The following is a 23,569-nucleotide window of genomic DNA, read 5'->3' on the forward strand; positions in this document are numbered from 1 at the left end:
ACTTCCGCTTCGTTGCTTTTTCGTGTTTATTTAAATCATCAAACAGGAGAGCTAGATTTCGTACTGCGAAACGTGGACATTGTATATGAGACGAGATAGCAGAAATTACCGTCAAAGACTAAAATACCGCTAAAGGAAGTGGTCGTTGGTCACACGGTAGTTCACGGAGCATCGATTACGGCATGTAATTGCATCGATCCTGCGCTATGGGACTTTTCGTGGAATTCCATGAACGTGTACGACGCGTAATATCGTGGAATCGTGAATGGGTCGGAGGCAGAACGTCGTGAGACGAAAGAAGATGGGACAGAAACGGGGGAGAGATAGAGCATAGTAAAAAGGAGAGAAGGAAGGATGTGTTTGTTGGAGAACGAAGCAAAGGTAGGATCGAAGGGAAACGGAATGGTGAACGCACGCGAAAAAGGGCCCCGCGTAAATTGAAAGGGGGCACGGCTGTCTTGTTGTGTTTAAAAAGGCAATTTGCGGGCCTGAGATACGGCCTATATATTACGGAGCAACTGGTACGGGTGGTGGGAGATAGCTGGCTCGATAGCGCCCCTTTGCTCTCCGCTGGACCAGAGGGAACGAAAGGGGACTTTCCATGGGCCTTACCGGCTCCGTGTACCCTAACGATGCCCTCAACTTACTGTACCTTCTATCCTTCCTGCGAACAAACATTTTTCGACTCCCTTCATCTTATCCTTATTAACACTAAACCTACCAGGCGCGGTCGAATGACCATTTATAAAATTTCGTTTAGAATTTCTTGCATACGACGTTATTGTATTAACTTCACGATTTTTTTTTATATTTTATAGAAAATATTTTGTTCACCATCTAATTGTTCATAATCTTCACTCTGTATTAAGAAATGTGTATTTTTTTAAACCGGTCATTTGAGCATACGTGAAGTGTCGGTAGGTTTAGCGTTAATCTTCCACTTGTTAAATCTACTTTGAATTCTATTTTCCCTTTTCTATAATGTTTAAAGTCCTATAAAGAGTGATCCATAAGCGTGAAATGTCTTATGGAATATTTAGTGGGGTGACTGATTGGCGTATGTTGGAAATTCGTTGGTTAATTTTATTGGCTCAAAGTGTATATTTCCAGTGATCTTTTTAATCAAGATCGTGTTGCTTCCACTTTACAAGTTAGGTAGCACTTGATACTTCACCCTATTATTTGGCCGGCAATATGTAGAGGATGTTAAAGAAAGCCGGCTCTGTTGCAGGTTTTATGGTATTCCCCGTAATAAGCAATTTTTTGTTTCGATAATACGAGTTACCTGAACGGCCGCGTTCATTCCCTCATCAAGCTTCGCAAAAGTGAGTTACATCATCGGAACAAGAAATTGGCGTTTCTTTACCGCACGACGGCTGACGCTCCTCATATTTTCTTTACCACCCTGTCAATCTAGTAGTAAAAACTATTATTACCTCCATCAATTACTAAAATATTTTAAGCATTCTACCATAAATACTGTTTTTCAAGTCTTCTGATAATCAATCAGCCTTCTTCTATTCGCCCACGCTGAAGGTATACACGTACCTTTTTCGTGTTTTCGAATTAAGAATAATTTTAATTCAACCGTAAGAATTTACATCTTCATGTTCTTGCATCCTCTTCGTATTCAAGAATCGGTAATATTTCAAGAACTTATCAAGTAATAGCCGTTTCAATCTCAATTTCGAAACGATTCTAGGTGTTTCAGAAGCGTTCACTATTCCACGGTTTTAAGACTTTCCAAGATTTTTACAGTTCGAATAAAATTCCGAGTGATTCGAAGTCCGAGTACGCTTGAAACGCTTGAAAACTTGCGAGAGGGAGTTTCAAATATCCATCTCGTTGCTCGTACCCCTTTCGGCGTGCGCCTGCTTCTCCCTTGTCTCTCCCGCGGCTCGGGCCCCGTCTCTCCCTCTGCTCCCCCCCACCACAGACATCCGGCAAATGCATTTCTTGTGTAGCACGCTGCTCGTTTGCGGACGATACGATTTACTCCCGGTATATAGTCGTATTCAAATATCTTCTTGCTGCTCGCCGGGGTCCGCTTTACGCGTTCCCCGTCCTTTCTTCGTTCCTTCCTCTCTGCTTCACCCGGTTTTCTCCCCCCCCGCCCATCGCAATGCGGCCCCCTTTCTTCGTCTTTTTCACCGGTATACACCTTTCTTCCTTCCTTCCTGTACCGGCGAACCGGCTACTCTCTCGCTTTTATGCGCTTTGGCCGCATGCTTACGCGTAATCCACTTAGCGAGTGACCGACCACCTAATTCTCTACGGTTCCGCGAGTAATTGAATGGCTAAAGCGTACGCGCGGCTCGAACACTCGTTCGCTGCTTTAATTATTACTCGCCTCTGACACGAGCCCTAAACTAAAGTTGCCGCCGAGCGATCCGCTGATGAACCATCCGCTTCCATCGCTTGCGGCCAGCCCCGCGCATTCCGAGCATCGCCGCCAATCTCCATGCCGCGTCGCGTCGGTGCGTTATGGTTGCTGGAAAATCTGGAACGATGCGAGCACGCCAGAAACCGCTTCGATGGGTTGGAATGCCTTTCGTTCATCCGTGTCCATTTCAATTTTCTCCGTGTTAACGCTTCAACGACGGCAGCACTGACCGTCATTGCGTTATGCTCATTAGCAAAGTATAATTGTGCAAAGTTCATTAATACATTCATTATTCTATGTATGCAGTAATTCTTTGTTAAAAAATTTTCTCCTTTCATAAATTTCGCGCCATTATCCATCGATCCCTCCTGTTTTACCGACTCCCTAGAAAAAGTTCTGGCGCTCTCTCAAAGATGTCGCTGTGTTGCCCTGCTTGGCCGACCCGCTAAACGAGCCGCGGTATTCGTAATTATTAACGCTAATTACGGCTATAGAACAGGTCGTTCTGAAATGGTCTATCGTATACTCGTTTACATAGTCGAATGCGTGTACTCTGCGGAATTGGAGCGATATCTTTTTGCGTGGAGCTCCTTTAACGTTCTTAAGGAGAATTTCTTTGGTCGGTTAGTCACTGGCGCATCGGTACGAGCTCATTTGCACAGAATGTGTGACAATTGTTATAAATCGCCGTTCGATATCGATCTCCACGGTAGGTTACTTACTAGCGCGATCTAGGAATCTCGCATTCCAATGGTGGAGAAGGGTCTCCTCTCGTCGGGCCAGCATCATAAATTCCGTGCCAACCTCCAATTAACTTCTATCGCAATCTGAACAAATTATACGGAACGTTGCCGATGCTAAATTCACCGAAGCGACCGGAACAAGCGCAGATAACGGGGTAGAAAACGAGAACGCCGAAATGACGAGAGATAACGCTTGTTTTTCGTGGCCCATCCCCCTCCTTCGTATTCATTTTCAACCTGAACGACCAAATAATGCTTCTATTTCTCTTTTGTCTTCGCGATACATCTACTCGCTTAGTATTCAAAAGTATTAGTATCCCTTTTATAGATCCTGCTTTTAGAAATCACAAAGTGCTGAAATACTCTTCTGTCCATTACCAAGACGTGCAGATTTACCTTGTATACTATCCGTGTTTCTTAAAGCATTCCTGTCGTAAACCATCCGAACGACACTTCCTCCCGTTTAACGCTCGTTTGTCCAAAGGAATTCCATCGTCTTCCAGTAAACGCGCGATTCGGAATGTTAATGCGACGTGGCCCAACGAATCAGCCCAGGTGGACGACAGCTATGATTAATAGCACCAACAGAGCATGGCCGTTCGTTCGAACTTTCATCCTATTAATCTTTTAAGCAGACTCGTTGCGCAACCGTGTCGGAAGTTTACCCGACGTTTCCGGCTGTAATCGTTAATTCTCGACATCGAGCGCGTAACGCGTTGCGTCGCTTAATCTCGCTCGCTTTCCCAGGGAAATAAGACGGTCGGTTGTTGATTTTCGATTTTCCACGCGGACAAACGCGCGAATATTCGGCCAGATGTCGGCGACGCGTAGACATTGATCGTCACCGGGAATCAAGGTTCAATCAATCGAGCTTCTTTCGGGCACCACCTATCCAGACGGTAGGCCAACGTCTAGGCTATTTATTTATTAAATATTTGCTCACGTTCTCCATCGGGAGTTCGCTTTTCAACGAAGACGACGACGAGCGGGACCGCAAAGGTTGAAGTTCACCTGGAAGGCCCGTACGGAGTTAGGTCCTGCTGATTTCCGAAAATCAATGTTTACCTGGCGAGAGGTAAATGAGACTCCGCTTCTCCCTCGCGTGTGCTCTCGAGAACTCGTGGAATGTTGACGCAACGGATGGTTGAACAGGAAAATCGTCCCTCTGTATTTCCGGGCCACTGATACGGTTACACACGTTCCTGTAAAGACGATTTCTTAAGGAAATAGACACGGCGTATGATGAATTAAGACTAAATGCATCCTAATTTATAGGTGAAGTTCTTCCTAGTTCGCAGAACTCTCTTTTAATGATCTAAAAATACTTACTACTTAGATCTCTATTTTGTACACTCATATTGCTAAATATGAACCATGATCAGAGCGCGCTGCATTGAACCTCCCTCTTTCAAACGAACCCTTCCCTAGCCCAATATCTTCTCATATAAGGAGAAAAATTGAATTTCCGTAAACCCATTTTCTGGTCTCATTATGGCAGTAACGTCGCCTCGCTGTCTTACCCGTGTCTACTCCCTTAAGACACAAGTTTCTCGTGTACAATTTAAATGAATAGTCTTCTAGGTTTGTAGACGAAGCTGTTTATTAGCATATTCTCGATAACCGTAATTAAATTAGCATATTCCCTTAATCGTCTTTGATCGCCTCAACGATCTCGTTGCGAGATTAGGCAGGGCGTCATCATTCATTCAGTCACTTCTAAATGGCGTGCTTGTTGAGGTATCTTACCGATCACGTGAACGTTATTATTACTTCCGATGACAGGTAATAAAATTTCATGGGATTTATGGTGAAGTTAGATACGTCTCTCATTGCGATGCTAATTTGATTTTTCTCGGTGAAAGTATCGATGTAAATTCTTGATAAGGATCGTAGTATTATACTCCTTCGCTCTTTCACGAACAAATTGAAATTTTTTAAAGAATTTTTAATTAATCTATTGATCTCGTCTTTAATTTACATTCTCCAATTGCCCAGAATTTTTCTCCAAATATTTTCCTCGCATTTCCATCGCTAATAGAGAAACATCTGCAACCCGTCGACATGCACCCTTTTGCATTTACCGAGAATTTTCGCAAATCTGCTTACAATCTTGCTCGAACTCGTTGCACGTTTCGTTTCGAGTCGGCGTGCAAATTCTGAATCGGTAGTCTAGTGACGTTTTCTCTAACAACCCCTATACGCAACTCGTTTTCTAACCGCGGAGACACGTACCCTTTCGATTTCTCGCGTATACGCTCGGCAGTTTACCTGGTCGTTTGAAAAACGCTAGACGATAGAGATGCGTTGAACTCGCTGCAGAATTCGAGTTGAATTACTCGCTTCCTCTCTCTCTCTTTCTCTCTGGGGACCATTTCGTTGTTTGATTGTTCGAGCAGAAGGACGTAGTTGTACGTACGTTTCTCTTCTCCGGTTGGACTGAACACGGTCTACGTTCGTCTTCTTCCTCGTCTGTCGCACGTGCTGGTGCACGTTAACCCGCGTGGCTCTGTTCGGCCCGGCTCGGCGTGGCGCGGCGCGTTGCGCTCCCGGCTGCACTTCGACTCCTGTCGAGACGACAGAACGCCATAAGCAACCAATTTAAATGTAAATTGAAAAGCAGCGCGGCATACAAATTGTTCGACCCGCCGTCAAAAAATACTGCGAGCAAAGATCAAACGGAAGACAAGACGCGAGAGGGTAGCTCGAGCGAGCAACCGAGCTAGCTCGAGCACCGGGAGTGTACCCGATACCGGTCGAGATAGAACGAGAAAAGCATACCTGCACAGACGACGTTCCCGGGATCGTTCTATACGCTCCGTGCCACTGGCACGCTGATAAATTCTTCTTTAAATATTTGCCCTCGTCGCCAGGAGGTTCCGTTTAACGCGCGCGGTCGCCCGCGACTTCCGCGACGAAACCGAGCCGAGCCGTTTACCGCCACGCCGCCAATTTTCCATTAGCCACCACGAATCTCTAACGCGCTTTCCTTTTACCTCGCTTAGCGGAAAACTTTGTTATCTTCCGAGATGGCGTTGTTAATAATTTCTTCGTTCCTTCACGATAACAACGCGGCGAATCTTTTCATTTTGATTTCTCGTTAAATCATCGACAACGCATTACCGCAGGAAATGCGATTGATATCGGCAGCGTAACGTTTAGTACGGAAATGTATCTGGCGAATTTTTTATTCCGCCAGAGCGGAGGTCGAGCAACGCAGTGAAAAATTCAGCCGGCTCGTTCGAGACCGCGAATCATAGGAACAACAAGGGAAAAACGGGTTGAATAGAGTGTTCCGGTTGTTTTTCGTTTCCCAGATTTTAAGTCTGATTCTCTGACGGTAGACAACAGCGCGCTGCTTCACGCTGGTTCGCCTCTGAAAGCAAACATTCAACCTGACATTTTCTGGTTGCAACGACGAAACAATAATACAGGTGCACGCTTTCCTATGTTTCGATGTTTGCTTCGAGAGCATGATGAAAATCCTGAAACGCGTAGCGGTAACTTGTAGCTAAACAATTTTTAAACAAATGTAAAAGACACCCCTGTTGTTTCAATTTTTAAATCGATGAATTTGATAAATCGATCGTGAACGTTTATGCAGTAGATAAGAGTTGGAAAATATTTACCAGACACGGTATGTTTTGTAATTCGGTAGTGATAGGAGTAATAATGGTAACAGGGTGAAAATAGAAACTGATCAAAGTTAACAGCAAGTTAAGATACGAATGGTAATACGATAATAAAAAAAATAGGAATGTAGTTAACAAAGAAGAACTGAAACCGGATCAGTTGATATTCTCCCGCGAACAATTTCCATCGATTCGAGACCGACCGCCTCCTCATTGCGAGGAATTAATTTCCCATTCCCGAAAGAGAAAGAGAGAAATTGTCGAGCGTACGAGGGAAGAGAGTATTCGAAGGGAGAAGCAGGATCGACTTACCATAATTTTGGTAGCAGCGGATCGTTCCCTTGACTGGCTGTTGAATATTCCCTCGCTTATTAGAAAGGGTTTCTGTAATCGACGCCAGACACGAGCGAGTCGAATGGTGAAACCGACGTAGCCGCCGGTCAAATGGATTCCAATTAAAGTAATAACGAATCCAAGCGGTACGGGCGTATCGTCGCAAATAATCGTGCATGGATCGAGCCGCGTCTCGCGACCTGTCCTTTTCCCCGTTCGATCGACTCCGCTCTCGTCTACCTCGATCAATTGCCGAAAAACAGCTTGGAGAAACCGCCTTGACGTCGAATTTAAATCGCTCGAATTAACGTAAACGAAGAGGAGGCGGTTGTCGTTTCGACGCGACGATAAATTTCTAGTAGGAACAGGTCGGACCGCTTGGAAACCGAGCTTCTTCTTTACGAAAACACGGTTTGTCTGGTGTAGCGTCTTACTTTAGAATCGCGAATCACGTGGACGATGAGAAATTTAATAAAGTTTCCAAAAATTGTAATTTTCTAATTACCAATCTTCCTTTGTAACCGAATGTAAAACGTGTTACGTGGTATTTGGTCGATTCATTCATTTGGATTGAATTCATCGAAGCGTGATTAATTAGTACTTTCCCTTTTGTGGAAACATTTCATATACTTCCAGCCTCGTTCTACAGTTCATACATTAAAGAAGGCATTCGATGGTACGCGACTCGTAATCGAATTATCGTCGGTGATAATTCAAATTACCGCGTCGTACGACCCTTCAGGCGGTTGCGTAAATTTAAATCTTTGAAATGGCATTCACCGATAGGGCACGGGCCGGGAGGGAGAGAGATAGAGCGCTTGTTAGCACGCTGCCGGCCATCAACATAATTAACCCCCCTAAGTGGAGACGCCTGTGTATCATTATTAGTACATGCGCAGCCGATGTTATGGGGTTCGAGTGTGCTTACGAGAATTTAGGGCCGCGTCAGGTGTCCCGATTTGGTCTCGCTAATGCGAAATATCCAATTAAACGGTAATGGAGCCTTTATCGCATCCTGTGACATCGGTCTCGCAGAATTTCGATCCGGCTTGGACCCACCTTCGCGCCAAATTCACCATTCATTCGTTCAGGAGAAATACTTGGATATCTTTTATCGTTTCGCGTTTACTTTCGATGATCCTGCTTTCGGTTTGATCGCAAATCATTAATTACAAATGAAATTACTTAAAATTTCATCAAGGACCATTCTTATCTGTTTACAAGTACCATCGCTGATTCAGCTTTTATCTTTCGGTTTCAGTTCGCAATGGCTACTCTTGTGTACCTGTTGCTCTATCCGAGGGCCTTGACATCCGATTGAACACAGCGGCTAGAGCGGTGCGATACGGGGTGAACGGGGTGGAGGTATGGGCCGCACCATCGCGCAGCCCCCATACGAATCACACGGTGTACAAAGCGGACGCTGTGCTGGTCACCTTGCCTCTCGGTGTCCTGAAGGCTTCCGCCCCGCCGTCCGCGGTCGCCTTCAACCCGCCGCTTCCGGACTGGAAGTCCCAGGCTATACAGAGGCTTGGCTTTGGCAATTTAAATAAGGTAAGGGACCGAACGGGTATCGAGCTTGTGTGCGCACGGCCCTCGGCCTTCGCCGGGCTGGCTAGCCGGACCTGCTGATTTATGCGCCCGACGAAAACGACAATCGAACTTGTCGACCGGATTGGAATGAGATATATTGTGATCCGGCGGCCTCTTTCGTCCCGAGCCTCGTTGACGTGGCTCGTGTCGCTTCTTACGCCGGGACACGCGTTCCTTTTACGGCCGCCCGAGTCGAGCTTTACGACCGGTGACCCTCTTCGCTGCACGCGTGAAATTGAAGGCTCGTCGCGAAACGGGAAACGAGACACGTCTGTCAGGATATTTCGGACGATAGCCGATCGTTTCGAATAAATTTCCGGTAATTTGAGGGAATCGGTCCTGTTGAAAGGGACCACGAACTCGTGGCCGCATCTTTCGAATTTAAAATTGTTTAGGAGACTGCAATCGAGTTTTTTGCGACTTGGAGTTAAATATAGTAGCTTCAAGATAAATTGTTCTTTCAATTTTCTGTGCGTTTTTAAGGAGTCTATGAGTATTCCGGCGCTGTATAATTTCCTCTCGTATCCACGAGTATTAAGGAAACGATGCTCATCGTTGCGCGAGATTTACGCGACGAAACAGTCTACGTGAGTAATTCTTAAACCGGAGGATTTACTGTAACGGACGGGAGTGCGATATTTTTCCAAAGAAATCCACGAGCATTCAAGCTTCCTAGATTTCATGCTCTGAAAGGAGCTAATTTACAGAAATTTACATCCTATTCTAGCAATTGCCGAGTCTTGAAATTTATCGTATAGAAGCGAAATTATTCGATTCTGAAATTTGAAGAGGAAACAGGTGTTTGAAAAATTCTCAATACTTCGTTAGCAATTTCAAATCCATCCGACGCGTTAAAATTTCATATATAACAAATCTCCGACGCGACGCATCGAAAAGCTCGTTACTCGATCTTTACGACGAGAGCTCGAGATGGAAGGAAGTAACGCCGGTAAATCCGTCACGTCAGGTGGTGCTGTGCTTCGAACGAATCTTCTGGGACCCGACCGCTAATCTGTTCGGCCACGTGGGAAGCACGACCGCGTCTCGTGGTGAGCTTTTCCTCTTCTGGAACCTCTACAAGGCTCCCGTCCTCTTGGCCTTGGTTGCCGGCGAAGCTGCTTGCGTGATGGAGAACGTTAGCGACGACGTGATCGTTGGTCGTTGCATCGCCGTCTTAAAGGTAAATCTAATCAAACGTTTTTACCTTGAATAATTTTCGATCAGTGAAACGGAAAATTATTTTTAAAATTATTTTAAACAGATCCTGAAAGCACTATGTTTCCGATGTGTTTCATGTTTTTACCAGCTAACTCGTGTGATTTTTCAGGGTATTTTCGGCAACCAAGTGGTCCCTCAGCCTCGCGAAAGCGTGGTGACAAGATGGAGAGCGGATCCATGGGCACGAGGATCGTACAGTTTCGTCGCGGTCGGCAGTTCCGGTAGCGATTACGATCTCCTCGCCGCTCCTGTCGCACCCCCAGCCTCCCCTGGTGTTCCGCCGCCCCAACCGAGGGTCTTCTTCGCAGGTAAATATTTTGCCACGATATTTCCAGCTACTACCTCCTCTCGTTTCTTCTCATTCTTTTTGCGGTACCAGAGTCAACCACCTTCCGTCGACCGAGAACGAGCGTGCAACTTTTATGAACACGCTTCAACTCGTGTCTTTTCAAGCAACCTCTCGCGTTTGTTCATTTCTCCGGCTCTTTTCACTGAGGATTTAAATAGTTTCGTAATGAGTTTATGGAGTAATTTTAGCAACGGCCCGGAATAATGTCGGTTATAACTTTTCGAGACAATTTTTTAGAACAGCCTGAAACTAGTAGTAAAGATTATATATCTGTTTTGAATTTAAAAATACCGCAGAAATATCTAAAGAAGTAGTATAAAATTTCGGAAACGAATTTAAACTCTGCATCAAATGTTGAATTAGTAAAGATACCGTTTCGCCATCGGAGGATTAATAAAACTCGCTAAATTCTACAGAGATAGAATATTTTATGAAGAAGTTATTAAATATTGGATTTCCATTTCGGATCTGTTTCAAGCGAACTGTGCGCAACGTTTAATAAAAGAGTATTCATTTTATTTAACTTACGCTGCAGAGTTAGTACTGTTTTTGCGAATATACATGGTCGAATCCTTGTCCATTCCGCTGGTCGTGGTGGTGAGTGTGTAACGCAACCGCGAAACAATTTCTGTGCTTTCAGGCGAGCACACCATAAGAAATTATCCAGCGACCGTGCACGGTGCTTTCCTGAGCGGCCTTCGAGAGGGTGGACGAATCGCGGACCAGCTTTGTGGAAGCCCGTACGCGCCACCGACGATGCCTACTTCCGGTCCAGCGTCGACGAGCATGCCTTCCGCAACTACCGGTCCCAGCTCCACACCTTAGCGTTCCACCATGGAAAACGCAGCGTTCGATCGATAACGCTTCGTATCATTCTCGCTCGTACCACGAAGAAACGAGACCCGCCAGGACATTTCCTCCGCGTTTCTCGTATCTCGTTCGATTTAACGTCTCGTTAAGTTTACTTCTATGCTCCGACACGTATACGAGCATCAGAAGCGCGATTTAGCTAGGAGAATCTGACCACCGGTGACGAAAACAATCTTCTGCTACGATCCTTCATCCCTTTTTCTTTCTTTATTTCAGTTGTAAATAGTAATACCGAAGTTTTCGGCAACCTCATGGACGCCTGGGTCCACGTGGACCCGTAATTGATAAGTATTTTAAAACTACGCTTCTATTATTCTGTCGTGACTCCTAATCTGTAAGGAAATTTTTATTAACGGTATATTTGAAAGATGCAGAAACGTGATCAAAAAATAACATTTAGCTTTTATTGCATTCGTTCTTTTTTCTTAGATATCATTAAGGAGAAGTGATAGAAACAAATAATTATATCTGGGCGATGGTTAAGATTAATCGTCCCATCTTTCATGATTCGTCCATAAAGACAGTGTATTTGAAGAGTGATGCCATTGAGATTTGATAATTATTAGATACATACGTCATTCATTGCCATGATCATTAACTTAGTAATTTCATAAGATCGTTAAATTTATTTTATTTTTTTTCTTTCATTAAATCCTAAGAATTCATCCACTGTTGCGATCCTTGGCTTTAAGATTCCGTCTGTAACTTCCTCGAAGCTCAGTATTTATTTCCATACTGTTGGAGCTTGAAAAAGTATTTAGCGAATTCTGAGCTCATTAAACCTTGAGGATCGTGGCAGAATTAGATTCATAGATCATACTATGATCCTCGATTTCCACGTTTGACGGATCGATGTCAAAGGGATCTATTGAAACTCGAGGATCGTAGCACGATTAGGTATATCGGTTCATGATAAGAGAGTCGTGCCTTTGCTACGTTCAACCTTCATCCATACCTGCGAAACATTTAGCCTGTATCATATCGTAGGATCATTTCATTGTAATCTTAGTGTATTTTACCTTATGCTTCAACACCTCTGTATGCTTCTCGAGCGTCTCTGTCCAGACTTTATGATCCAGAATCATGCTTCCGCAAATTTCATTCATCATTATCGTCATCCAGCATCGTTCAAGAAAGTTGTGCTCTTGTTTCTAAATGATGACAGGTATTTTTATGAAATGGAGTATCGACTGTTTGTAAATTATCGCGAGACCATGAACGAACGTATCTCTGAAGTGGCTAATCGTTTGCTGATATTAATGAAACTGTTGGAAACAATTTTTGTTGCTAAGTTATTAGCAATTTTATTGAAGGATTCTGAATAATTCAAAGATGCGCCACGATGAGATGACTTCGTTCAAGGACCATTTCGTTCTCGACTACCTTCGTCAGCGAGCGTTCCTGAAATTCAAGCGGAATTCAAACTGCTGCGAGTGAAATCAGCGTCGAAACGAATCGCATCAGGCGTACAAGCGCAGTTAGCTCGACGTCAAGCGGAAGCGAACGAAAGCGTACAAGAAAGTCGGTCGCGAATCGTGCGATCCAAGCGTTCGAATGGTACAACAACGATGAATTGTAAGCATCCAGATACGCGTGGCAATTAAAGACAAAGAATTGTTAAATAACGATGCGGTCAGCCACCTGGTTCATCGTCTTATTGCATCGTCGATCAAGCGTATCCGACTCGCGACGAACAGTAGCTCCGCTATCTCGAGACTTATTCGTCATCAGCCTTCTTCCACATCATCCTCGACGATTGTTCAAGCTTCGTTCAACCGTTTCGACCCAATTTTCGAGCGAAGATCCCCGGTGATCGAGTGTGACGCGTATTGTGCGTCTCGAATGTCTCGAGTCCCAGCTTCTTGCTCACCCTCGAGCCGGTTTTCCTCGTTGTCCGAGGAACACTTGGGGCGTACGTTAAGCTGCACAATAAGAACTGTCAATGTCTCAAGAGAGGATCTCCTGGGCGACTAGGCAGAACTAGGTGAGTTGGACGACACGTTCTACCGCCACTCGTCGCCGGTTTCTTTGTCCAAATGCGACGAGTCCGGGACAAAAAGTCCTCTACTGGCTTTCTCACCGGAAAGACCGTCTTTTTCTACCCGCGTTCTTCTCGAAGATCGCGCCATATGCAGCTGACGACGAGGATTCTATTCGTAGAAGGCTCCGGGTTTAAAGAAGACGTCATCGTCATCGGCAATTCGTCGATGGAAAGAACGCGGAGTCGACTCGAATTCATCGAGGAAATTCTTTCGATCATGGCGGTAAAAGGAACGTGTTAAGCCCCTGAAAGCAGCAACATTTACGGTTTCTCGTTTGTACGAACGATCGGAAAAAGTGACGGATGATTTTTCATTAGACGATTTACGCGTGAGGTCTGCGTTCCCGCAAGAACCCCACACTACCAAAAATTAAACGCACAAATACTCACATTAGGAGTACTTACAGGCTTCAGCGCGAGGCCTTTCGCCTGGGGGAACCACCTCGTTGATCATGGTATCCCCTACGCCAGGTTAGTATGGCGCGACCGGCCTTCCGGCCTCGTGATTAGTCCTATCGGTCGCGTTTTCACCTGCGAGAAAAACGGAGAAAATGAAACTCCATCCATCGGAATTTACGACAAGCTGTCGCGATAGTCGACTGACGAATCGACGATTTATCGTTTGATCGACTCACAGGGTGGCTGAGAAAATTTCACGCTTAGATCCTATCGATCGTGCGATCGATCTTTCCGAGGGAATGTTTAGCTGAATTCCGAGGTTCGAATTATATGTGGTTGATGAAAAATGGGATTTTTATTATCCTGAACAGACGTCTATGCGTTCGAGTTGATGTAGAAAGATGTTACAATAAAACACATTGTCAATTCAATTTCAATCTTAATATCTTTCTTAATCCGTCTGAATTGAAAATTATTCGGCAATTTCCTCCATCAAATTATCTTGCGCAGCTTTTATAGGGTAAAATGAAAGCGCAAACTGCTATTAGTACTAATTTCAATCCTCCGTCAGAAGCCTGGTACATCGACGGTACAATTTCTGTCCGTTTTGATATTTACTCAACCGTTCTACATCGGCTTCAATAATTCATAGTCATCGACATGTACACGAGGATAAGGCAAACGATCCCTATTCCGACGTGTTTCGCACAACGGCGACGCGTTGTTTCAGCATGGAACCGAGCCGTACCGTAATTCTCGACTCGATGCTAGTACTGCGAAATTTCCTGCCTAAATCGGGGATATTGTGAGCTTGATTACTTCGATATAGATATTGCGTTACAGCCATGCCCGGGGGCGTGTAATCGAACTACGCGGAGTCTCGTAAACTCGATGAACTCGAAAGACGAGCCACCGTCGAAGTCTCGAAGTTCTGACGGCGTGCAATGTTAGCACTTTGCCGTGGAGTTCGCTTCCAACCCCATCCTCGCATCCCCCTCTAACACTGCGTTGCTCTTGCTTCTGATCCGACGATTTCCATGGGTAATTACTTTTCCCCTGTGCAAACGGCATCCTTGTTCGCGAGTGAATTTTAAAATTTCCTCCAAAGACGAATCGCGATTCCTTATTGCGATTCTGGGCTGAGAAATCATCAAGATTTAAGTCCATAGGACCTGAGGATAGACATTGAAAACGTATTTTATTTATTGGAATCTCAATTTTTAATACTTTCCATATCTCCAAGATGCTTAATTTTGTTTGATATCCTAGAAAAGTGTTCAGATTCATTGAAAATCTATCAATACACTCGAACGATGTAACTGCGATGGCAGAGATGGTCCTTTCAACACCTATTCTCCAATTTGAAATACATTTCGCGTGCTCCAGTCACGTTCCAAAGCATTGACCAACTCTCGAGTGAACCCAGCTTAACTAAGCCATCGTTGCGAATCACCCCTAACTTCGCCTTCCCTCATCCGGCTGAAATATTAATTCAATAAGTCCGAAGATCGTCATAGTAACCGTAAACACCCATAAGAGCTGTCGAAGTGCAAGAAAGCGAACCTCTCTGGTCGAATTTCGATCTTTCGAACCCTTTAATCAAAGAAACATGAGTTTCTTTCCGTTGAACGAGGTGCAATGTGGCCCTCTGAAGCAAAGAAAGTATCCCAAAGTGGTGATCGGCTCTATAAACGCACCCTTTGGCTACAGAATCGACGAACGTTCGGATTGTAAGGTCGTGCCAGTTCCAAAAAGCTTCGAGCATTACGAGGAGGAGAAGCGGAGGGAGCACGAGCAGTTGATGAAGATTCTGGACTTTGAAAAAGAAACTAATAGGAAGATCCATAAGAAGAAAGTCTGGCAACGAGTTCAACAAGGTATTGACGAAGAATTATAGAAAACTATACGATTTTGGGGTCTCAGGCACCCCGAGGTGAGTTTTGCACCTGTTTTACTGGTCCTCCTTTTTCCACACCTCGCACTCACAACCAAAGAGTCACAATTTTGATTCCCTTTGATTCTATTATTTTAGAAATTATTCAAAATCAGCGCAAGACCCAAAAATTGTTAAAATTATTTGATAAACTTGTATTCACCCCATACGCCTTGGTAAATAATGCAAATTTTTAAAAAAGTAGCTGAGTTAGTATGTACTTTATTGAATTTCATTTCCGAGCAATTCATTGATGGAAATAATTTCTTTCCTAAGTGATTTACTTAATATATTTCGTCACGGTTGATCGGGCACCGTTATCAACCTAGTGCGAGGTGAGAGCTTCACAGTCTTATCGCGACCGCCGAGGAGTGCGGATTACTCCATTAAATTCTCGATTATCACTTCAGGTCCAAACTGAGACCTCTCCCTGCTGTCTACCCTGTGACCGACACGGAGGATCGCACTCCTCGGGGCGCGTGCAAGGGTGCTCGAAGACCCCAAAGTAAGTGAAAGTTGCATTTGAGAATAGCAAATTGAAATATCCTTTTCCAAAAAAGTAATTCATAACTTTTTCGAATACTTTGCTATGAATAAAAAATTCCTTACGCGAGAAATCACAGAACTGGTACTCTTAATATCACCTCATCTTCATCTTTCCCCGTTAATAAGCGTGACGACGAGCATCGAAGCGTCCAATTAAGGGTAAGATTGTTACGAGGACATTATCCTCCCTCCCTGAACCGTAAAGCACCCCGTAGGAAGACACCAACCCCTCTTAACTGCGATCTTCATCGTCTAATTATTCTTTAGGTTTAACGGAATACCAGGATGAAGTGGACGAGCGTCGAGAAAGGCTACGGGAGCTGCTGTTGCGGGAGCAGATGAGTTTGACCCGCGAGGTGGTGGATCAAGCGCAACACGGAGACGATGCAAGGATGGACGAGATGCGAGAGAGAAGCGAGCAGTTGAAGAAACAGCAGGAGGAACAGCGTCTGGCGGTAGTTGCCGCGAAGAGGATGCAGCAGTACCTGGACCAGTGTCCGGAATTTCGAAAGAAGATGCTGAAGAAGTCTTCGATCGATGCGAAGATGGTTAACCTGGCACAGATGGCTGACAACGAGGCGAAGAAACGCGCGGAGAAGGAGCTGGACAGCCTGTGGCACGAGCTGATGCTGAAGGAAGTCGAGATGAAGAAGGAAAGAGAGATCGAGGAGGTGAAGAATCGTTGTCTGATCGAACAGGCGAATGTAACCACCCTGGCGAAGCAGATAGCTGGTAAACTAGCCCTCGAAGAGCAGAGGAAAGAGGTAGCAAAGGAGGACGGAGAGTACATAGAGCAGATGTTGAAGAAGTTACAAGAAGAAGATGCGAAGAAGCAGGAGGAGGATCGTCAGAAGAGGGAGAAGCTGAAGAAGGAGCTGCAGGATCAAATCTTGATCGCGAAGAGGCAACTGGCTGAACGAGCTCGCCAGGAAGCGGAAATAGACCGGTTGCGACAGACTTTAGCCGAAGAGGAACTGGCCAAAGAAAGGAGCAAGATTAAAGAGTCGAGCGCGGCCCTTCGCAAGGAGCTGCTGTCTTATTTGCAGTACCTGGAGGAGCTGAGGAAAGAGGAAGCCAGGAGGAACATTGAACTGGACCGAATAGTGGAACAGTGGACGAGGGATGCTGCGGCTAAACGCGACCTTGAGAAGAAAAAATCCAAAGAGGCCAGGCAGAAAAGTCTTCAGGAGATGATTCGAAGTCTCGACGAGCAGTTGAAGATAAAATGTCACAGGGAAGAGCGAGAAATGGAAGAACGGCGATTAGAAAAGGAAGCATTGGAAAAGGAGATCGAATTGAACGCGAAATTGGCTGCTCATGCTAAAGAGGAAGCAAAGAACAAGATGTTGCGTTATGCCAAAGAGCTTGAGGATCAGTGGACTCAAATTGGCGAGGCACGACGTAGGGAAAGGGCGGAGGAGATTGAGAGAATGCGACTTGAAGAGTTGAAACAGCAAGAGGAGTATGAGATGCTTACGGAGGAATTATTGAATGCTTCTGAGAATATTACGCCACATCCGTTCAAGATTTTGTTGAAACAATGCGCGGCTCGTTATGCTGCGGAGAAAGAGGGACATTGTTATTGCCCTCCTCCTTTGCTTGAAGAGTAACTTCACGTTTGTATGTATTTTGTGTACCCCAATTTTAAACGAAACTAATTGCAAATATAATTTGATTAATTTTCGTTGATTTTAAAAATGCAAAATGTAAGATCGTCTATTTGCATAAAACTTATTCTTTTTCGAAACTTCAATCTTGTTTTTCCCGCGCCGCAAAGATACATAATCACCGTCCGAGGATCTATACTTCGGACTACCTGTACCATCTGTTTTATACTGCGAGAAGCTTTGAACGAGCCTCCATTGTCGCTAAGTTAGAACTCTGTTTTATTTATCGATTCTATATTCTTTGCGATACATATATCAGTGATTACTGATACAAAAGTCTGGACATGACTTTGTTTTCGACGGTTCATGATTTAAGGGTCTCAAACACCCCTAGTTGACATTAGGTCTGCATGCAGAGAGCATAGCCGGTATGATAATCGGGCCTGTTTTACCACTCCCTCTTTTGCCGCACCACAGACTGACATTTGAAAACACCCAATTTTCACTCTCTTTGATTCTCCTTTTTTTTTAGAAACCAGTCAAAAGCAGCGCAAGACTGAACAATTATTATTCTAATTGTTTGACAAACTTGTATTTACTTTATACACCTTTCTAAATAAATTATTTTAAAAAAGCAACAGCGTTATTATTTAATTTACCCAATTGCACTTCTGAGTTATTTATTTAATGCTTGCATCCTTTATATCCCTGTTTTCTTTATATCCTTGCACTCCTTACATCTCTACGTCCGTTCCATCCCTGCAACCCTTATGTCCCTGCATCTTGCATCCTTACAACCCTTATAATAAATATATTATAAATATAATATAATAATATATTATAAAAACTGGTTCGAGTAAAGGTAAGCAAAGGTAAGTAAAGTCTCGTGTTACCGCAACATTGTTGCAAAACGTGAAACAGCCCCCCGCGAAATTGCACCTTTGTTGCGAACCCGTAATTCCGGCCTCACGTTTTGCAACATTGTTGGGAGCCGGCGAGCATTTGCCTCACAGAATTCTTCGCATCTTGTGATGCACTTGATCTTTCGAGCGCAACAATGTTGCAAAACGCGAGGCCGCGATTGCGCGCTCGCAACATTGTTGCGGCCTCACGAGAAGCTTGAATTTTTTGGCTACTTACCTTTACTCACCTTTACTCGAATCAGTGGATGTACATATTTTTTTTTTTTTTTTTAACGTGGGTAAATCTTGCATAAGACCCCCCACCGTCCCCTGGGGGAGGGCGGCGGGGGAGTGTCAGATTCTTACTGACTAAAACCCCACGGCGACCGACACTGGCGCTAAAGGAGGGCTCTGGTACCTTATGTATATTACTCCAGAGCCCTCCACGCCAGGCATACAGGTGCCCATCTCGAGAGAGGTCCAAATTGAGACCTCCCCCTGCTGCCTACAGTGTGGCCGACACCGGGGGTCGCACCCAGTATCGGCTTGACGGGCCGCGTGCAAAGGCGCCCTGAGCCCCCACTCCTAACGCCAGCAGCCCTGACAGTCCCACTGCCGATTTTGGTGGCGAAGCCGTCATATTTAGTGTTGACTGAAGGACTGGATCAACCTCCCTTTGGTATTCCTCCTACTGTGGTAATATAGGACGGCTGAGCTCGAGACACTGACTGAGTGATGGGATATAGTCTTTGATGTTACCATCAACGTGCGTTAGACTGTTGCAGTGGAAAGTATTGCAAATTTTTATAGTAGGAGAGCAGATAGTGTTCGCTCTGAAGGCACAAATTCTAAACCCTTCGAAAACAAAGTCATGTCTAGTTTTGTTGGATCTGTAATCCCTGCAGTCAGTGTCTGGAGCTTAACGTTGCCACATCGCAGTAACAAAGGCATATCCAGTCTCTGTGATTTATTTTTACGCTGTTATATATGTAGAAATTATAAGAATGATGTTAAAAAATTAATTCAATAAATAATGATCTGTTTTCATTACAAGGAGTTAATTTTATTTAATATTCCAACTCCAGAAACCAATCTAATTCCTTTCATCTTAAAATATAAGTTACATACTAATATGACATAAAATAAAAATTTTGGAATTCGATAAAGAGAGCTGCAAAGGATGGTGTGTAAACGTTAATTATAATTTAATTGCAAAATTAAATCGCCCATAAAAAGTAATAAAGTGGTACTTCTCTTAAAAAAATCGCATCAAATAGTTTTGAGACTTTATCACTAGATTAATAGCCATATATAATACATTGCATTTTTTTTTATTAAAGATCATAGCTGTTACCAAAGCATTACAACTATGTATGTGTATCCATGGTTTCTTCGTCATTTTCCACGCTATTGCACGCTCGTTCCACGAACGTGAACTCGTGCACACGCGAAGCGTATTACGACAACACCTTTGCCAACGAGGCTGGGTTATCTTTATAACGATGAAAAAACTTGAGCGTCTTACCCCTCGTCGCTTGGACTTTTGTTACAACGCGATCCCTTTTATCGCTTTTCAGCCTCACCCCGCTGTCCTGCTATCTGTTTTTTTTTCTTCTTTGTTTTTTCTCCTGAGAAACCTTCACCCTTTGCTTTTCTTCTTGCACGCGCGTGAATAGGCCAGCCTATTAATTGATTATGTCTTTAGAAGAACTCGGACGGAATGGATTCTTCCATCGTGGTAAAAGTACTTCATGTGATCATATGGGGTGCTTCGTATTCCGTAAAAAAATACTAGAGATACTGAAAGTAAACGAATTACAGTATAGAAAAATTTAAAGAAGATTATCTAAGCAAATGAGCAGCAATAAGTGGGATCAAAATGCTTGCACGTGATCGAAGCAAAGCGATTCAAATATTTACTCAAGCCTGCTTGTTTCAAGAAATTTAAACGACCGCGGAAAGGGGTGAGCTGGTTAATTGATTAGTTTATCCACTTAACTCCTTCCCGACGAGTCTCTTGAACTTAAGTGAAACTTCATACAAGAATATATTATGCTGAAATATTTACTACTGGAAGCTCGTTCGAAACCCCTGGAAGTAATTATCTATTCCATGTACGAGCAAAGCCAAATAAATTTGAAATTTGATACATTATTATATTATAATAGAAACATGGAATATCAGGTGTACATATAATTACATATCTTTTGATTTCATAGCCTCAGGTTTAATGAAAAACCCAAATCATTAAACGTCTAAAAGATTCGACTTCCCTTGGCAACAAACAAAATTCCACCTAGTCTGTGTCCCTGGCGACGGGATCATCATCAGCTCCCTCGATCACGAAACTTTCAACCCTAACGAGCGGTTCGTCGTGCGAGGGGTTAAACGGGCCACTGTTTCAAGCGAGCGGATTCGAACGTGTACGCAACGAACGCGTGCATCCGTCGACGCGTGTGATTGATCGAACGGCGAGCAGGCATTGCGGTTTGTCCCGGCCAGCCGACGTTCACCCCCCGAGGTTAGGGGGTTGCAGTTGTCGCGGCTGGCGATCGCTTTGAACGTCGCGTCGCGTCGTACGACCGGGACCCGCAGAATACCAAGACTTTTTCCCTCTCCGACGACGAATCGTCTCGCTCGGCTGCCCCGAGGCGGCTGCACCTGCACGCGTATGCACTTCTCTCCAACAGACACCGCCCTCCCCCGAGGGTAGAAAGGAAGAGACAGTCGGCGACAAAGGGAAATAACAGAGAGGGTGAAAACTGAACCGACCAGGCTGCTAAGAGAAATAGAGTTGTAATAGAGGGTGGAATGAAGACGACCACTGGGAAGGGGGGAGAAAATGAGATGTGTTTGGAACGATAGAAGGGATGAATGTTTAACAATTTTCAACACCACGAAATTGCTGTTGAAAATTTTACCAAGAAACAATTTTATTTTTGTAACATATACTTTGTTGTTTATTTTGAAGATAAATATTCAATAATATTCGGAAGTTTTTGTAAATTTATTCTAAATTTATTTAGACACAGTAGAAGCACGTGAAAATGGGAAAAGGGTTTAAGGAGAAGACAACCGGAAATGTAATAATGAAAAGGGAGAAAGTTGATCGAAAAGGGGTGTCTAACGAAGGGACAAGGACGAAGCGAAGAACGAAAGAACGGAAGAAAAGGGTAAAGAGCGTAGCGAAGAGAAAGAAGAAGGGGGATTGCGGAGTCGCAGGAGCGAATGGACCTCGCCTCTGGGGATGTTCTTTTGACAGTCATGTCGCTGTCGTCTCCTAAGGTCCCCGGCGGCGTTGCATTAATCTTCTTCTTCCGACCCCGCCTTATTGAAAATTCTACAGAGCGCCTCACGGTTTTTGCTTTACCGACCCGCCCTTTGTACCCCGCCCATGCCACCCTTACACCCGCGGGACGTCACCTACGAATTCACCTGTGCGAGCTCGATCGTCGCGGCTTCCGTTTCGTCTTGTCTCACGTTTCCTTTCGGTCCTCTACCGGACCCGGACCCGAACCCGAACCCGTGCCGTTCCAGTTGCACGGCACAACTGGAAATTGTCGATGAAACTTACAGCTCGGAACTATCGAATTTACAGTCGTTCCGACATTATTTACCCTCGACACGAGGGCACGTCGTGTTCGATTTACTTTGACGATCGTCACGTCGAGTTTACTTGATTCTGTTAACACCTTCGCCGTTACAGTGAAAAGTTACGAGTTGAAAATTCAATTTACTTCCGGACGGGATGAACGGTTTATCGAAGAAGAATTCGGATACAGAATAGCGAAGTCGTCTTTGAAAATTAGTTTTACTTAGACCGTACAATTTTTCTGTCTGTTGCCAGCAAACTATTTTTCCTTCGGAACTTTTCTGGCTTGTAAAAGATATTCTGTTGAATTTTGCTACAATTTCAAAATGTTCCATTGGAAAACCTTTTTGGTTTCCGATTTTGAACTTCGGAAAAGGGTAGAACAGGAACGTCGTCGAACAACCGAGTCGCAGAGAAATTATTCGATCGATAAAGGTTGACGATACCGCCGGCTTAGAATGACTATGCGGCAGAGAATTGGAAAATCAAACTCAAATCTCCCGGCCGTACGAATTCGTAATGAGAATGAATAAAGGTCTAAAGCTACTCGAAACGCTCGAGATTCGAAGTTTAAATTGGAAAATCGAAATTTAACAGAACGCAAGCATCGCCTTTACCGCTCTCCTGCAATTCTCTCGCACAATTCCATGAAACGAGGCGTGAAACTCAAAACTCGTGCTCGAATTGCGTTCCTTTTCGACCCAGATGTGTCGTTAGAGACCGTAACGTATATTCGTGACGCGAACTTCAAATGGCAGCGTGGAAATTTAGTGGAAAAACAAATGGATCCTGGAATTATTGTTAACTGCACGCTGCGCGAACGTTTGCCAACGAGACCAGTTATCAAAATGTACTTATACAATTTAAAAGAAGCGAAACGATAGCTTCGCAAACAACTCTGTTTGTCGGAACACCGTACAAATTGCGGAAACGAAATTTAAAAGCAACGTGAAATTCAAACCGCTACGTTCAGCAGCGAAGACTTAAAATTTCACTAGCAAACAATACAATAATTATCCTAGCTGTTAATTTCATAAATGATTCCGCTCATTAAAATGCCGCGCTCTCCATCGCCAACCTCTCATTAACATCAAAAATAATTAAAGCGACATCGGATCCTCATGGTCCTATTTATTGTATAAACGAGAAAATTCGATATTGTTTCCCATCATCAGTTTAGTAAATGATTTCTTCCTATCAAACGCGGTATCAAATTTATATTATTAACATTAACCTGAAACATGTATACAAAATATGCTTATTACTTCATTAATTTATATGTCCATATTTGTCAGTCTTCTCTATTTGTAAAATCACTATATTCGATTCTGTAATATTCTGAATCTTATTCACGATCCAAAGAATCTCGCTCGTCGAGGGAAGGCCGTGTTAGAAATCGAGTTTGATCCACAGAAAATCAAGCTCTCGTTT

The 23,569-nt window shown here is 44.1% G+C and overlaps 2 protein-coding genes and 1 non-coding gene across 3 annotated transcripts in view; 2 read left to right on the plus strand and 1 right to left on the minus strand.

The window, feature by feature from the left end:
* Positions 1–13,989, plus strand: part of Su(var)3-3 (lysine-specific histone demethylase Su(var)3-3) — a 92,165-nt gene extending 78,176 nt beyond the window's left edge. Inside the window, exons 12-15 of the mRNA XM_034327681.2 lie at positions 8,350–8,642; positions 9,649–9,861; positions 10,009–10,207; positions 10,889–13,989. Of these exons, the coding sequence (XP_034183572.2) occupies positions 8,350–8,642; positions 9,649–9,861; positions 10,009–10,207; positions 10,889–11,073 (890 nt within the window). The 3' untranslated portion in view covers positions 11,074–13,989. The remainder of the gene's footprint in view (positions 1–8,349; positions 8,643–9,648; positions 9,862–10,008; positions 10,208–10,888) is intronic.
* On the minus strand, positions 13,489–13,638 carry LOC117606044 (U1 spliceosomal RNA). The gene has a single exon (XR_004581868.2). It is a non-coding gene; the product is annotated as a U1 spliceosomal RNA (small nuclear RNA).
* Positions 13,990–14,129: 140 nt separating the features above from the next.
* LOC117605888 (cilia- and flagella-associated protein 53) lies at positions 14,130–18,359 on the plus strand. Its single transcript, XM_034327682.2, has 2 exons — positions 14,130–15,435; positions 16,305–18,359. Exons 1-2 carry the CDS (start codon positions 15,168–15,170, stop codon positions 17,645–17,647), a joined length of 1,611 nt encoding a protein of 536 aa, XP_034183573.1. The 5' UTR covers positions 14,130–15,167; the 3' UTR covers positions 17,648–18,359.
* The last annotated feature ends 5,210 nt before the right edge of the window (positions 18,360–23,569 follow it).

Source organism: Osmia lignaria, chromosome 2, assembly GCF_051020975.1.
Source record: "Osmia lignaria lignaria isolate PbOS001 chromosome 2, iyOsmLign1, whole genome shotgun sequence".
In the NCBI taxonomy this organism is placed as follows: Eukaryota; Metazoa; Arthropoda; class Insecta; order Hymenoptera; family Megachilidae; genus Osmia; species Osmia lignaria.

What these genes read in the sequence shown, in the direction of transcription:
- LOC117605888 (XM_034327682.2), top strand. Translation starts at nt 15,168, where the DNA reads ATGAGTTTCTTTCCGTTGAACGAGGTGCAATGTGGCCCTCTGAAGCAA. An exon ending in CTGGCAACGAGTTCAACAAG is followed by an intron (nt 15,436 to 16,304) that starts GTATTGACGAAG and finishes ATTATTCTTTAG; the next exon opens with GTTTAACGGAATACCAGGAT.